Source organism: Solanum tuberosum, unplaced genomic scaffold (assembly GCF_000226075.1).
Source record: "Solanum tuberosum cultivar DM 1-3 516 R44 unplaced genomic scaffold, SolTub_3.0 scf00131, whole genome shotgun sequence".
Classification (NCBI taxonomy): domain Eukaryota; kingdom Viridiplantae; phylum Streptophyta; class Magnoliopsida; order Solanales; family Solanaceae; genus Solanum; species Solanum tuberosum.
The window spans coordinates 1,382,519-1,396,698 of NW_006239054.1; the positions used below are offsets into that span (position 1 = coordinate 1,382,519).

The 14,180-nt window shown below is 29.0% G+C and overlaps 2 protein-coding genes across 2 annotated transcripts in view; both read left to right on the forward strand.

Annotated features, from left to right (window-relative positions):
* Positions 1–3,487, forward strand: part of LOC102596662 (WAT1-related protein At5g64700-like) — a 10,166-nt gene extending 6,679 nt beyond the window's left edge. Inside the window, exons 4-7 of the mRNA XM_006350955.2 lie at positions 487–733; positions 1,357–1,515; positions 2,370–2,521; positions 3,204–3,487. Coding sequence (XP_006351017.1) covers positions 487–733; positions 1,357–1,515; positions 2,370–2,521; positions 3,204–3,396 — 751 coding nt within the window. The 3' untranslated portion in view covers positions 3,397–3,487. The remainder of the gene's footprint in view (positions 1–486; positions 734–1,356; positions 1,516–2,369; positions 2,522–3,203) is intronic.
* Positions 3,488–10,646: 7,159 nt separating this feature from the next.
* LOC102579224 (fibrous sheath CABYR-binding protein-like) lies at positions 10,647–13,688 on the forward strand. The gene is made up of 2 exons (XM_015310292.1): positions 10,647–10,955; positions 13,025–13,688. Exons 1-2 carry the CDS (start codon positions 10,716–10,718, stop codon positions 13,436–13,438), a joined length of 654 nt encoding a protein of 217 aa, XP_015165778.1. The 5' UTR covers positions 10,647–10,715; the 3' UTR covers positions 13,439–13,688.
* Positions 13,689–14,180: the final 492 nt, after the last annotated feature.

Consider the following 14,180-nt stretch of genomic DNA (forward strand, 5'->3'; position numbering starts at 1 on the left):
TTATTTTGTTTTAATTTGACACAAAATTTAATAAAATAAATAAGACTTTAAAATCTTGCGGTATTAAAATAAAGTTAAGTCAAATGTATCAAAAATGTCATTTAATCTTTATGGTCTTAAATATGTTAGGTGGAAAGTTGAAATTAAAGAGTTTCCAAAAATAAAAAGTGACATTCTTTTTTTAACGGACTAAAACCGAAAGCAGAACAAACAAACTCAAATGAAGAAAGTACATAATAGGCGTATCTTTTTTTGTATATTTGACTAGAAATTATTTTTTGTCGACCGGTCAAATGTGTAACTTAGCCCTTTCTTTTTGTTGCTTTAACTAGACACTATAGTACTTCCTTGTTTTAGTGAAATAGTAAAGTATGTTACGTAGTCCACTCACTTATGTTCCTTATCTAAGTAGTGGTCATCCATAAATGTCTTATCAATTTTGTATAGTAATGTTATATTTTGCTTTGATGACATTAACACAAATAGGATGGAGAGTGTGAAAATGAGGACATGGGGAGGGATAGCAAAGGTTATGGGCATAGTGTTTTGTGCAGGAGGAGCATTAACAATAGCATTTTTTAAGGGTCCAACAATGAAACTTTTGATGCATCATCATCTATTTAGCTATCATGGTCAAGTGCAAAACAGTGCTGCTTCTGGCAATACATGGATCAAAGGTGTATTCCTTATGTTGCTTGCTAATGCATTATGGGCTACTTGGCTTGTCATGCAGGTATATTCTTATATATTCTTATTGTTATTGTATGTAGTGTCTATATTACTTTATGTCTAGTAATTCATTTTACTACAATAGCGATAAGAAATATACACATTAACAAAGAATAATAAAGCTTTTACCAGCAATAGTTAATTGTCATTGGATCCAATGCTGCTATAGGCTTTCGAGACATTTATAAAGAGTGTTAATTGCGTCTAAAAACACATATTTAACGGCAATTAAGTTATTGTTGCTAAAGATCATTTTTGATGTAGTTATTGAACATACAAATAACATATATACATCATATTTATACATCGAGATTTAAAAGAAAAGAATCTTGTTTCTCTTACATTTGCTATATTTGGTAAAGTGTTGTTAGATTTTGTAATTAATTAAAAGTGCTATATTTGGAACAAACTAAAAAGGAAGTAGGACCATATAAAGCACAGCTAATTGAGTGACTTTATTTTAGTTTTTTAAAAAAATAAAAATATTTTGGTAACTTTCATGATATTTATATAAAGTCAAGTAACTTTCATGATACTTATATCATTGGTAAAATCATCTCTATAATAGAGTGTTTCGACCCGAAATACTGATAGTTAATTAATTGTTTGTGTTATTATCTTTTGTAGAACCAAGTTCTCAAGAGTTACCCATCAAAGCTACTATGTACAACTCTACAATGCTTCATGAGTAGTATTCAATCATTTGTTTTTGCCATAGCTTTAGCAAGAGATCCTTCTGAATGGAGACTTGGATGGAATGTTAGACTCCTCTCTGTTGCCTATTGTGTAAGTCAAATTTTTTTACCTAACTTTATCATTTTATGTTTTTCATACTTGAAAAGATAATTAAAAGTGATAAATGAAAGGATACAAAGCAAGTACAAAAGTTATAAAAGATAAAGAGGAAGAAATAAAAGATGTTTCCATTATTAGAATGTTAACTAGATAATGTTGTATTATCACAAGAAAGATGCGTATTTCGAGAATAAACTTGACTAATTATTGAAGTTAAATTGATTTATATCAACTTAATCTTATAAAAGCTATACCATAAGTATTATATATTACGATTTTTCTCATGTCAATATGATAAAATATATATATACTTCCTTCGTTTTAAAAAGAATGACAATCTGATTTGACATGAAGTTTAAAAAAATAAAGAAGATTTTTCAATCTTGTGATCTTAAATTAAAGTTGTGCCAAATATACCAAAATACCTTTTAAACTTGTGGTCTTAAACATGCCAGTTGTCACGTGGAAAACTGAAATTAAAGTGTTGTAAAAAAAAAAGAAGGAAAGAATTATTCTTTTTCAAACAGACTAAAAAAAAAATTGTCATTTTTTTAAACATACGTAGGGAATATATATTTTTAAATATTGATCATAATTTACATAATTTAAATCACAGAAAACGAAAACCGTCATATAAACTGAAACATAGAAAATAAATGAACCTTTGATGGAAATACTTTACTGTTTGGCACAAAAGATTGTCATTTTCTTGCAAAACTTTAGATAATACCTTTTGTCATCCATAACCTTTTTTTAATGGTAGTCTTAATTAGTTAGAATACTTATAGGTTAAGTTTATTATTATTTTTAAATTTGCTAATTTATTTTTTGATTTTTTTTGGCAGGGAATAGTTGTGACTGGAGTTACATTTTATTTACAAGCTTGGGTTGTTGAAAAGAAAGGTCCAGTTTATATGGCTATGACTACACCTTTGGCCTTAATTTTTACAATTGCTGCTTCTGCTGTGCTTTTTGGAGAGATCATTAGTTTGGGAAGGTAATATTCTTACTTTTAAAAAATATATATATATTAATATGAAAACTAAGTTGGTCAAATTTTGTAAGAGGATGCTTAAGTAAACTTATAAGCTAGTTAGATTGACTTAAAAGAACTTTTTAACTTGTTTTTGTTTTGATAAATATTCAAAAGTACTTACAAATTGAGTGTTCGTAAGTCAAAATCACTCAGAAGCCATAAGGTGGTCTCTCAACTTATGATTTTTTCAATTTGTAAAAATTTCTAATTTGACAAAAATAAAATTACTATTTTATGCTTAATAATTTTTTGAAAAATTCTCAAAATACCTTTTCCAAAACAAAATCTTTGGCATCCTCTGTGTTACATATTTGTTGTTCTATCTTTTTTCTTATAAAGATACTTTTTAATTTTGTAAACAATCTAGTCATCATTTTACTAAAAGAACAACTTAACTTTTTTTTTTTACCAAACATGTCTACTATTTATTATTATCAGTTTCATCACTTTATTCAACACACATAATTATTTATTTATAAATTGATTTTAGCACTTAACACTCTATCATTTACGATTAGCTAACTCAAACATATATGATTTTAACAGTTAACACTTTATCAATTATTTACTATCAGTTAACTCAAACATACTCTAAAATTAGTTATTGATGCACTTGTTTTTTTGCATGTTTCATTTCTTGCAGCATTTTAGGAGGGATATTGTTGGTTGGTGGTCTATACTGTGTACTTTGGGGAAAATCTAAAGAACAAAATATGAAAACTTCAAATATTGAAGATATTGAAAAGGCAGAGAATGGATCAAAGGAAGAATCAATCTTGGAGAAACAATCCTCAACACCAAATTCAAGAATCCAACACGCTTGTTCTCCAGCTTAATTAGAGGTCTCGGAAACAAAAAATAATAATTAATGTATGTTTACCGATGAAAATAACTTATTGTTCGTATAAAATAATTATTGTTCGTGTATCGTATGTGTCTCACATGCAAGAAAGAATCCTTTTTGGCAAGGAGGGATTTAGGAGCTTCAATCTCATTGTGTACAATTAGCATAGTGTTTAGGATAATTCATGATCAGATACTAATTGAGTTTTATGTTGTATGTGGGCACTAGCTATTATTAATGTAACTTATAATAAAGGTTAGTATACCAAGTGTTGTAATGTAACAACCCGAAATCCTCACTATATTAATAAGAGCATTGGAATACGATTACAATCTTAAGATTCTAATTGCAATAATTAAACTATTGAATTACAAATGAAATATTGAAATAACGAGTAGTTAAAGATAGAAGAAAAATGGAGATGAGAAGCTTAGACTCTAGAAGAAGAGGAGAGGACAAACATTTTCTTCAATATGCATAATCCCTAAATCAGTGACCGCTGCCCCTTTGATGGAACCATTCTCACATCCACTATTCAACCCGGATCCCAAATTAACCTGGCCCTATTGCTTGTTCTCGGCCCAATAGCTCTTTCCAGCCCAATAACTACTTGTGTGACCTTGGTATTCGTATTGGGTTGGACTTGGTCCATAACATGTAATCTAGTGTTTTTTTCCAGTATTGTTATTATTATTTGGTTGTTTTTGCTACTTTATTATTTTTTATTTTTTGCTAGCTCTCTTTGACTCTATTTATTTTATACGGTTGATTATTTATATGATTTACTTGAGTTGGAGGTCTATCGAAAATAGTCTATCTGAAAAATGGCCACGTAGCCTTTCTTTTTTCTTCTTCTGTGTCTTCTTCGTCCTCCTTCTCCTCCTTCTTGTTATGTGTCCTCCTCCACTTCCTTCTTCTTTAAAATTTGTCGTACTAAAAATATGAATAGTTTTGAGCGAATTATATATCGAAAGACTTGAAACATCGCGAGAATTTCATATCTAAAATTTGGCATTGTTAGAGGAGATTTTGAGTTGGTCGGAATTGAGTTGTCAGTGAGTACTTCATGTGTAGTTTAAACTATATTCACCTTTCTGACTGTATTATAATGTATAATCACTATATAACTCATGTATAAATAAGTTATTTATATAGTCGGTGTTGAAGCTATATATGACTTTTGGCTATTTTTATGTAAATAAAACATAACTATATTTATTATAAAATAATTATTTTATTTTATTGTATATATTTGAAATCATCGCGATGGTTTTATGACATTGAACGGTCATTCTCCATGGGCTCAGAGGCCCGCATTACTTGATATCTCAATAAATTGCTTAAGGAATTTTTGCATACTCTAATTACGTTTTATATATTAAAATAACAATAACAACATCTTACATAATCAACTTGAAAGTATGTATTTCTTGATTTTAAGTTCCAAAGTACACAAATATACCTATTTACATTTGTGTGTAGATATACAAAAAGATATTAAAAATATACATGAAAAAGTTGAAAACACTCACTTATTTGAACTAATATACATGAATATAAATCATGTATATCATGAGTACTACGATAAAGTTGTACCACGAATACACAAACAAGAGAGGGACTATGAGCAGTGATATTCACTCTTGTTTGTTATACTTTCGTAATAGAACAAGATTTGTGTATCAGTTATCAACAACGGAAGATCAACGAAATCCTTTTTTTTGAAGAATTGCTCCAAGCCAAACTAAGTGTTGATTTGTGGTAGAAGTGAAATTTGATTTCCTCTTTCAACCTATTTTTTTTTTGTTTCTGCATTCTTTCTCTTATTTGTCTTTTTTTTCCTTGCCTCCGATAAGAGTGAAACACAACTTTAGAATAGGGAGAATAGGGAGTAAAAGTGGTTCAACAGTTACCCCGTAACTGTTTCCACTTCTTTTTAAAAAAAATTGTATTTATCTTTATTTCAGAAACTTTATGGGGTTGGACTGGATCGGGTCAGATCAGGTCGGATCCACATGGACGACCCATGACAATACCATTTATAATGTTTTGTGTGAATAACACAACCATGACAATTTTGTTTTAATATGGCTTGAGATAGCATCTCTCATCATCTCCTACAATAAGTTAAAAGGTAAGAAGTAGAAAATTATTTATAAATAACCTTTTCAGTTTCATTGCGCGAAATCAGAAAAAAAATATAGCCAACAAGCAAAACGAGTTTTTATTAACAAATAACTAAGTTGTATAATGTATAATTTTGAATATTCTTTTTTTTGGTGATTTCAGCATTTTGCTTTTTGTGACGAAAATTATGTTTTTCTTTAGGCGGTAAATTATTGAATTACGTTGAAAGTGTTTTCAGAATCTAAAAGTCTTAATAGTAATCTCCAAGTAGAAGCTTAATTTTCCAATTACTTCTAGAAAGTATGACTAATTAAATGGCTAATTAATTATCTAGGATTACTCTTACGTCGTGTATGGTACGTATTATAACAATAATTTCTATTATATTGACTTAGTATTTTTCAATACTAAAAATTTTACCTACAAAAATACGAACTTTCATATTCTTGGACTGATTCTATTAATTGAAGTTATATTAATTAGTCCCTTAATCCATTCAATCCTTTGCTAATTGATTTTTACCTAAACTCGATTTCACTTTTCATAGTAACTAGATAACATGATATTTAATTTAATCGAAAGAAGAATCTATATGGTGCTCGATCGATTTGTAGAATATAATTATTAAAATTGATAAATGTTAGAAAATCAAGTAGTGCTTCGACGGTATGATTAGGTACGGAGTATTGCATATTGAAATATAGGTTATGGTTGGAGTTGTGATATATAAAAAACTAATAATTGAAATAAAATAACTTGAAAGGATATTCCCTTTTGGTGAAAATGATTTTTATTGAAAATATTTTCTACAACCAAATAGTAGTAAGGGACTTATAATTCAATAAATATTTTATGTCCTACCCCTTTTTTTCGGAGAGAAGCAGATATTTCGGTACAAAATCTTAGTAGCTTCGCTGGTTGGTTCTAGTGGCGGAATCAAGATTTTTATGAAAGGAATTCAAAATATGAAGAAGTAACATATGAACTAGTCGAAGGGGTGCATCTTCTATTATATATACATAAAAATAATTTTAACCATATATAAATAGTGTAATTTTCCGCCGAAGAGAATAACCTCCTAGCTTGTTGGCAGAACCCCTAATTGACTACATGAATTTTCAGCCTGGTGGTAACGGTCTGATTTTCACTCTTAAAAAGCAAAACGTTCCAAGTTAAAGAAAACAAAAGAGTAATTAATTCCATTTTGATTTTATAATGACAATTAGTAAATTAAAATAAATATTTGTAGTAACCTTGACAACTAATATAAAACCAAAGATGTATAAAATAAAGTTATAAATAATTTATGAGTAGCTGGCTAGCTAAGAAAAAAAAAACTTTATGATGGACCTACTTTCAGCTTAATTTTTTTTAGGAAGAGGTTATTTAAGAAATAAAAAAAAACAAGAATAAATACAATATCTTCTTTATTTAGGAGGTTGGTGCCCTGATATAAAATGATGTTTAAAACTTTTGGCTGGCATTTTAGATAGACAATTTCTACGCTACGATTCTAATTATTTTTTTAATGCACCACTTAATGCACTTTTATAAAATCATTGTAACTTTTTCAATATTTTTCTATTGATGCATATGTATTTTAATTATCATAAGGTCCACATCAATAACCTATTGGTTTTAACTCAATTATGCTTATATAAAAAGAAATTAAAAAAAAACATGAGAAATTGTTCCTTTCCTTTTTTCTTATCCCTCGGAGCTTCCACCTTTTCGCTCCATTGGTGAGTTGAACTGATAACCTCCGAGTAGGAAGTGAGGGGTGCTTACCGTCCGAGCAACTCACTCTCGTCCATGAAAAATTGTTCAATTTTGAAAATGTTTTCTTGAGTCACATCGCGGGAATAATATATAAAGTGATTAGTCGTACGTGAGTCGTAAAACTAGTACTCCCTCTGTCCGCTTTTAATTGTCATGTTGCGCTTTTCGAAAGTCAATTTAACTAACTTTTTCAAAGTTAAATTATATTACATTAATTTGATATTTTAAACCAAAAATTGATATATTCAAAAACTACACGAAAAGTACTATAAATTCCAATTTTTTGCATATCAATATGATGAAAAAATACAAAAATGTTAGTCAAAGTTATTATCGTTTGATTCTAAAAAAAGAAATTATGACATTTAAAAGTGGATGGAGGTAGTAGTTTGTTTACTTGGGTTTTATTTAACAAACTTGGCATTTTTTGGTACTTTTTTTTAATCCTTGATATATAGGCATAGTTGAGTCAATTTTTTCCTACAAGATTTAATTTTAAAAAAAATTCGACTTTGATGTTATAAATTACAAGTAGGAGATTATCAACTCTATATGAGTTTTAAAGAAGGGGTTGGTTGAGTTGGCACACATGAAATGTAGATGTAAATTAAAGTTGCATGACTCACATTATTATTTGAAACCAATTAATATGTGCATAACATTTCAATCACTAAAAATAAAATAAAAAAATCCTAATCATGCATAATGATTTAATTAAAGAGAGCATATTATAAAGACGTGATCCCAATAAATAAACGTGGCTAGCACATAATTACATTGCTCATTTGATTTTATGGAAAACCATAAAATCTTATTGCAAATTCAACCAATCAACAAAAAGATTGAAAGAAGAAATGATGATAGACTATGAAGAATTTTGATTTTTTTTTTAAAATGATGAATAGTTGTCGAGCACTTTATGTTTTCAATTTTTTTTAATAAATAATATCATTACGTGTAATAGCTCGCAAATGACACATAAAATGTGAATCGTACAAAATAAGTCTTATGCAGCAAACACAACTGAGAAGGATATAGGTCAAGAGAACCTCAGACATCCCTAAAAAATCCGGTGCGAGAGAACCTCAGACATTCCTAAAAAACCTGGTGCGATACGATCCCAAATCTCCTTTATGCAATAGTCTCAATAACGTATGCAAAATTTTCCTCAAGCAATATCACATATATAAATAAATGAATACGTAAGTGAATCAATGTAACAAGATTAGCATTTGTGTAATAAATAATAAAGGGGGAAAAAAAGAGAATAATATTAATTTAGATGTAATTAAGGAATTAAATATTTTTATGTTATTTGGAAGAAAATTGGTCCTTTATACTACGGCTAAGATACGAATCTCCGCAATTTCCGGGAGATATTCCATGGCAATAATTGGTCTCTTTATTATTTTTCCTTTTTAGTCTCATATTTATATATATCAACATAAAAATAAAAATAATTATATGAGAAATATTATAATATTTTGGCTTATACTTTTCAAGAATTATTAAAATTTAAATAATTCTTTTCGACTATTGGCTTAGGACAGTATGTTTCTTGGTACATTTATATAAAGTTAATTGTTTAGATTTTATTTTATTTTATTTCCTTTTTAACTCTTGGTAAGTTGAGCAGCCTCCTTAATACTCTTTTGCTTATTTGACCACCATGATTTGAAAAATATCCAATTTGTACAAAATTGTTAATTACTATTTTCTCCAAATTATTTTTATAAAAACTAAGGAGTCGTAAAATATATAGTAAAAGGAAAATATACTTTAAAATTTATGAAAATTCTAAAATATATGGTACGAGAGAAATATATGGTGAGAAGTATTAGGAAAATTAATAATTAAGGAGTAATAAAATATATAGTAAAAAGATAATATATTTTAAACGAGATGCATCACAAAAAATAGAAAGAAAAATAAAATTATGCTAGGAAAAATTAGAAATATTACCATCATAACTTGCCTAAAATTTGGCATTAAAAGCCCCATATTTTATTTCTTGGTATCTAATAACTCAAGTACATTTTTAGAAATTTTATGATGACAATATAATGTGGTAAAGAAAATAAATAAATATTTAAAAGGATTAAAAATATTTCTAAAAGAGGTTCACATTTTTAAAATAACCTTTTAACCTTCATATATGAAATTCTTATCATTTAAATAAATATAACATTTATATTAACGACAATTATTATTTTTAAATTTTATTTTATTTTTCTTATATATAATTTCATTTAAAATATAAATAAAGTCTACATATATTTTACTCTCATACATCCACTTGCGAGATTTAATAAGGTATACTAATGTTAGCTTGTTATTACTTTCTCTATTCCATATATATTAACTGATTTGTTAGATAATGCACACTTATTAAGAAAAATATTTAAGGATATAATTAAGTTATATTTTCCACTATTGTCCTTTGTTAAATCATAAGTATAACTTTGCAAGTAGTGCAATTTATCTTCGAGAAAACATCAAACTTCATTAAAGAAAATGATAAATATGGAAAAAAAAATCAAACATCCATCTTGTAGTTTGAACATTTCAATTATTTTGAATAATAAAAAAAGTCCCCAAACAATCAATTAATATGAAATAGGAGTACAATTTTTGGTGTAACATTAGAGAACTATCCCTTTGTTCATTTGTTTTAAATCATGTTTTACCTCAAAAAAATCAATTTGATTAATTTTTGAAGTTAAATTAAATTAATCTTTTAAATATAAAATCTAGACACTCAAAATTACACACAAAAATTTATAGAGAGAAGTATCAAAAACACCCTTAAGCTCGACACAAATTATTAGTTTCATTCCCGAACTATTGACAGCCTTAAAAACACTATTTTACTTGACTAATTGAAGCTAAATACACCCACAATCTTGCAACATTAGTGAAGTTTTCGATACTTTTCTCGATTTTTATTAAGAACTTCATGCTCCTGCAAGAGTTTGAGATCACCTGCTATGTCATGTTGCATATCAGGAGTGTATCTAAGTTTAATTAGTCAAGTAGATGAGTGTTTTTAAGGCTGCTAATAATTCAGGGATAAAACTAATAATTCGCGTCAACTTTAGAAGTGATTTTGATACTTGTCTCTTTTTTATAAATTATAATTCTTATATTTATATATTAACAAAATATCTTATATAGTTTGACTCTAAAAAAGACGAATTAAAGTGATGAGAAAATAGTAGGGGTATTATATTTGTTTCCTTTTGAAATAAAATCGTAATCAAATATAAAAAAGTAAATAAAATCCCACTTTCCTTCCCGCCATCTATATAAAATCTCTCTGTTCCCCTTCATTCCTCTACTCTCTTCCTCTCCAGAAATAAAAAACCCTTCCAAAAAAAAAAAAAATCCAACAAAAAAGGGGGAAAAATGGGTGCTTGTGCAACGAAGCCAAAGGATTTGAAAGGAGATGCACCGGAAACCGCACCGGAAAATGTTCCGGCGACGGAAATCATCACCAAGGATGCGGCGGAAGTAGCCGTCGCCGCCAAGGATGTGGTGGTTGTGGCGGAAGAAGAAGTGAAGAAGGAAATAGAGGGCGATGCCGCTGCTGCTGCTGATGATGACGATGCTGAAAAACGCCGATCTCTATCTAACTTGTTCAAAGAGGTAAATTTATTTTTTCAAATTTTTTTTTTTTTTTTGTATTTTATATTTATTTATCTGGATTAATATTATTTATTTGTAGTAGAATTTTTAATGTAGTTTTTGTCTGTTCTCCCTATTTATTCTGTTAATTTTTTGTTGAATCTAATATTTTTTTTAAAAATAAAGAGTTTATATATATAAACATATTAAAAAAAAATACTTTTGTTTTGAATCTGTTTTTATATTCTTACGATCAGCTTCACATTTTGGGATGAGAGACACGAGAGGATTGAGAATATTAAAGTCACCTACGAAGAAACAAGGAATAAAAAAAAAATTGAATTTTAGTTCAAATACTTAATCAACTAACTATTCACATAGTTCATTCTTTTCCTATTTTTAATATAGGAAATAAAAATAAAAAAATAAAAAAATAATCTTTATGATAGTTTACGAATTATGTTAAGGTATAAGAAATTGACCATATTTTTTTCTTTAAAAAATGTATTTTTGCTTCTAAGTTTATCTTCTTTTTATGTGTACTACTAGATAATGTTATTTGATTGTTGATAATTCATCTTATTGACTATAAGAAAGTAATAAAAGTCAGATTAATATTTTTTATTATTGATTGGTGATAATAATGGATTATGTTATTGTGGAAGGTATAGGTAATTAAGTAAGTCATAAACGTAACATCTAAACCTAATGAATGTTATTAAATTATACCAACATGTAATTATTTTTGGGACATGAAGTTGTACTGTCATCATAATTATATGGTCCATCTCTTTATTGTTTAAATTACTATTTTTGTTGGTATCCTTTTTATCTTTCCCTAAAGATACCCTTAATCCTGAAATCAAAACATAACTTCTTTTTATGGTGGAGTGGTATGTATTTCGTTATCGTTTATTAAAGGTCTTACCTTCGAATCACCTTAGTTATGCAATTGCCTTTGTTAGGAAATACCTTACCCCTCAATGACTTCCTGATGCAAATTTGGATTTAATTGGACTTTAATATGAATATTGAACACCGAATGAGAAAAAAAAAATTGTTGTTAAATTTGTTTATTCTTTGATTTGCCTAGCTGGAACAGAGATAATATAGTGGAAGTATAGATTAATTGCTATATTTGTGGTCTAAAAGAATCTTGGTAATGATGTTTTGTTTGGATTGTGAGTTGTTGACAACCAAACATGGTCTTGCTTTCTTGGTAATGAATGGACCACTAATTTGTTTTCTTCTCCTTTGTTTTATCTACTCATGTTCTTATAGTCTTGTCTGCCTTTTTGTTTCATTGGTTTTCATGTAGTACTATGTTAACTCTTTTTCCCTTTTCCCTTTTTTGCGACTCTTAAATTTGGGATTCTCCGCTTTAACATGTTTAAGATCATAATATTCAAAAGCTTTTTTTACTTATTTAAATTTTGTGTCGAGTCAGAATCAGACAAACAAATTAAAACGAGGGAGTATTAATATAGCTTCAAGAACTACAAAAAGGAAGAGAAAAGTTACTATAGATTCTCCTGCTCCTGTTTGTATTTTTTCCTTTTGAAGGGGAAAGAAAATAAAAGTGGGAAATCTTCATCTTGATAGAAAACAAAGAAAATATTTCATTTTCCCTCTACATACCTTTAGCTAGCGTTTGATTGTAGATTTTGAACATTTATCTTCAAAGGCGATGAAATTTGACTCAAAATTTGATCTTTTAATATTTTCGCTTGCTCAAACCAGTTTTTGGGACTTCCTCTCACAAAACTTCAAGCTTTTTATCCTAGTAAAATACATGTCCAAACATAAATTCAAGTTCCAAAAACCACAACTTTGAAAACTCTAATTTTTTAAGTTTCAAGTTTCAACTTCAAAATCTATGGCCAGAACGAGAGTTGAGGTAACTGCCAAACATGGTACCATGGCACATGGAAAGAATGAAGTAGTCATGTTTTTAGTTCACAATAGGTACCATTTAAGTATGGTAGTTTTGCTACAAAGAAGAACAAGGGGTGCATTGAGTTGATATAACTTGTTATGATATGTTCCATCTATTTGACTAGCTTATGATATGTTCCATCTATTTATCGCAGAACGAAGAATGTAAGGGATCTGAGCAAGTAAACGAGGAGGCATCCCAGATCACACCATCAGAATCTAAGCCAGAAGAAGTTGAGAAGGTTGTTGATGCTCCTGTAACATCGGAGATAGTAAAAGCACTAGAAGTGGCCTCAATTACTGCTGAGGCTCCCAAGGTGGAGCCTTCCGAGGAGAAGAAGATAGATGAAGTGAAATCAGAACCTAAGACTCCTGCTGAGAAGAAAGTAGAGGAAGTAAAACCAGCAGCAGAGACTCCTGCTGTAGAGGAAGTAAAACCAGCAGTAGAGACTCCTGCAGAGAAGAAGATAGAAGAGGCTCCAGCTGCAACAGTTGCTCCAACTCACGTGGAGACGAAAGCAGAAGATGCTCCAAAGGTAACTGTAGTAGAAGAAAAGAAGTCGAGCTAGTCTTGGTAGTGATAATTTGAACCATAATGTGAAAGATTTTGAAGAACGAAACTATGCTTCCTTAGTAGTTGCTTGAAGATTGCATGCTGAAAAACGCGTGGAAATGATTTTTTTTGTTGATTGACAAAGTTGTGATGAGCAAAGATTTAATCTTTTATTTGTTTATTGTCATATACTCGTCGTTGTTTTGAGTTCTATTACACACATTATATTTTTCATCTTGTTCATTATTGGCATGTTTAAACATACTCTTTATCATTAGCTTCTTGCAATACAAGTTAATATGGTTAATTTCCATAACTTGTCTTCTTCTTTATTCACTGATTTACAAGTTCTTGAGTTCTATTTGAATTAAATCAGTAAAAGTGGAACTATAATAATTAACTGCTGAACATTTATCGATATATGAGTTGGTTTCTTCTGGTTATGGTTCTTGATGAGCTGCAGTGGATGATGGACTAATTATATCATCAGTTTTGAATTCTGGGACTACTGCAGCAGTAGCCTGATTTATACCAGCATATGAGATGATCTCAATGACTCCATTGTCGTTACGTTTCAAGGCTTCAGCTGCAGCAACTGTCTTCTCTTTGGCTGTCCCCCATAACATAACGTATAAGCCAATAACGATGAATACTGATCCTATTAAGCTGTCATCATAAGAAGACGTTGTTGGTTCTTAATTGAAATTTAACTGAAATTGAACAGTCATGAGGTAGATTCTAACCTTCCAAGGTGCAAC

Bases quoted from the DNA above. Each gene is read 5' to 3' on its own strand.
- LOC102579224 (XM_015310292.1), top strand. From the start codon at position 10,716: ATGGGTGCTTGTGCAACGAAGCCAAAGGATTTGAAAGGAGATGCACCG. The intron at 10,956-13,024 runs GTAAATTTATTT...TATTTATCGCAG, and splicing joins TATCTAACTTGTTCAAAGAG to AACGAAGAATGTAAGGGATC.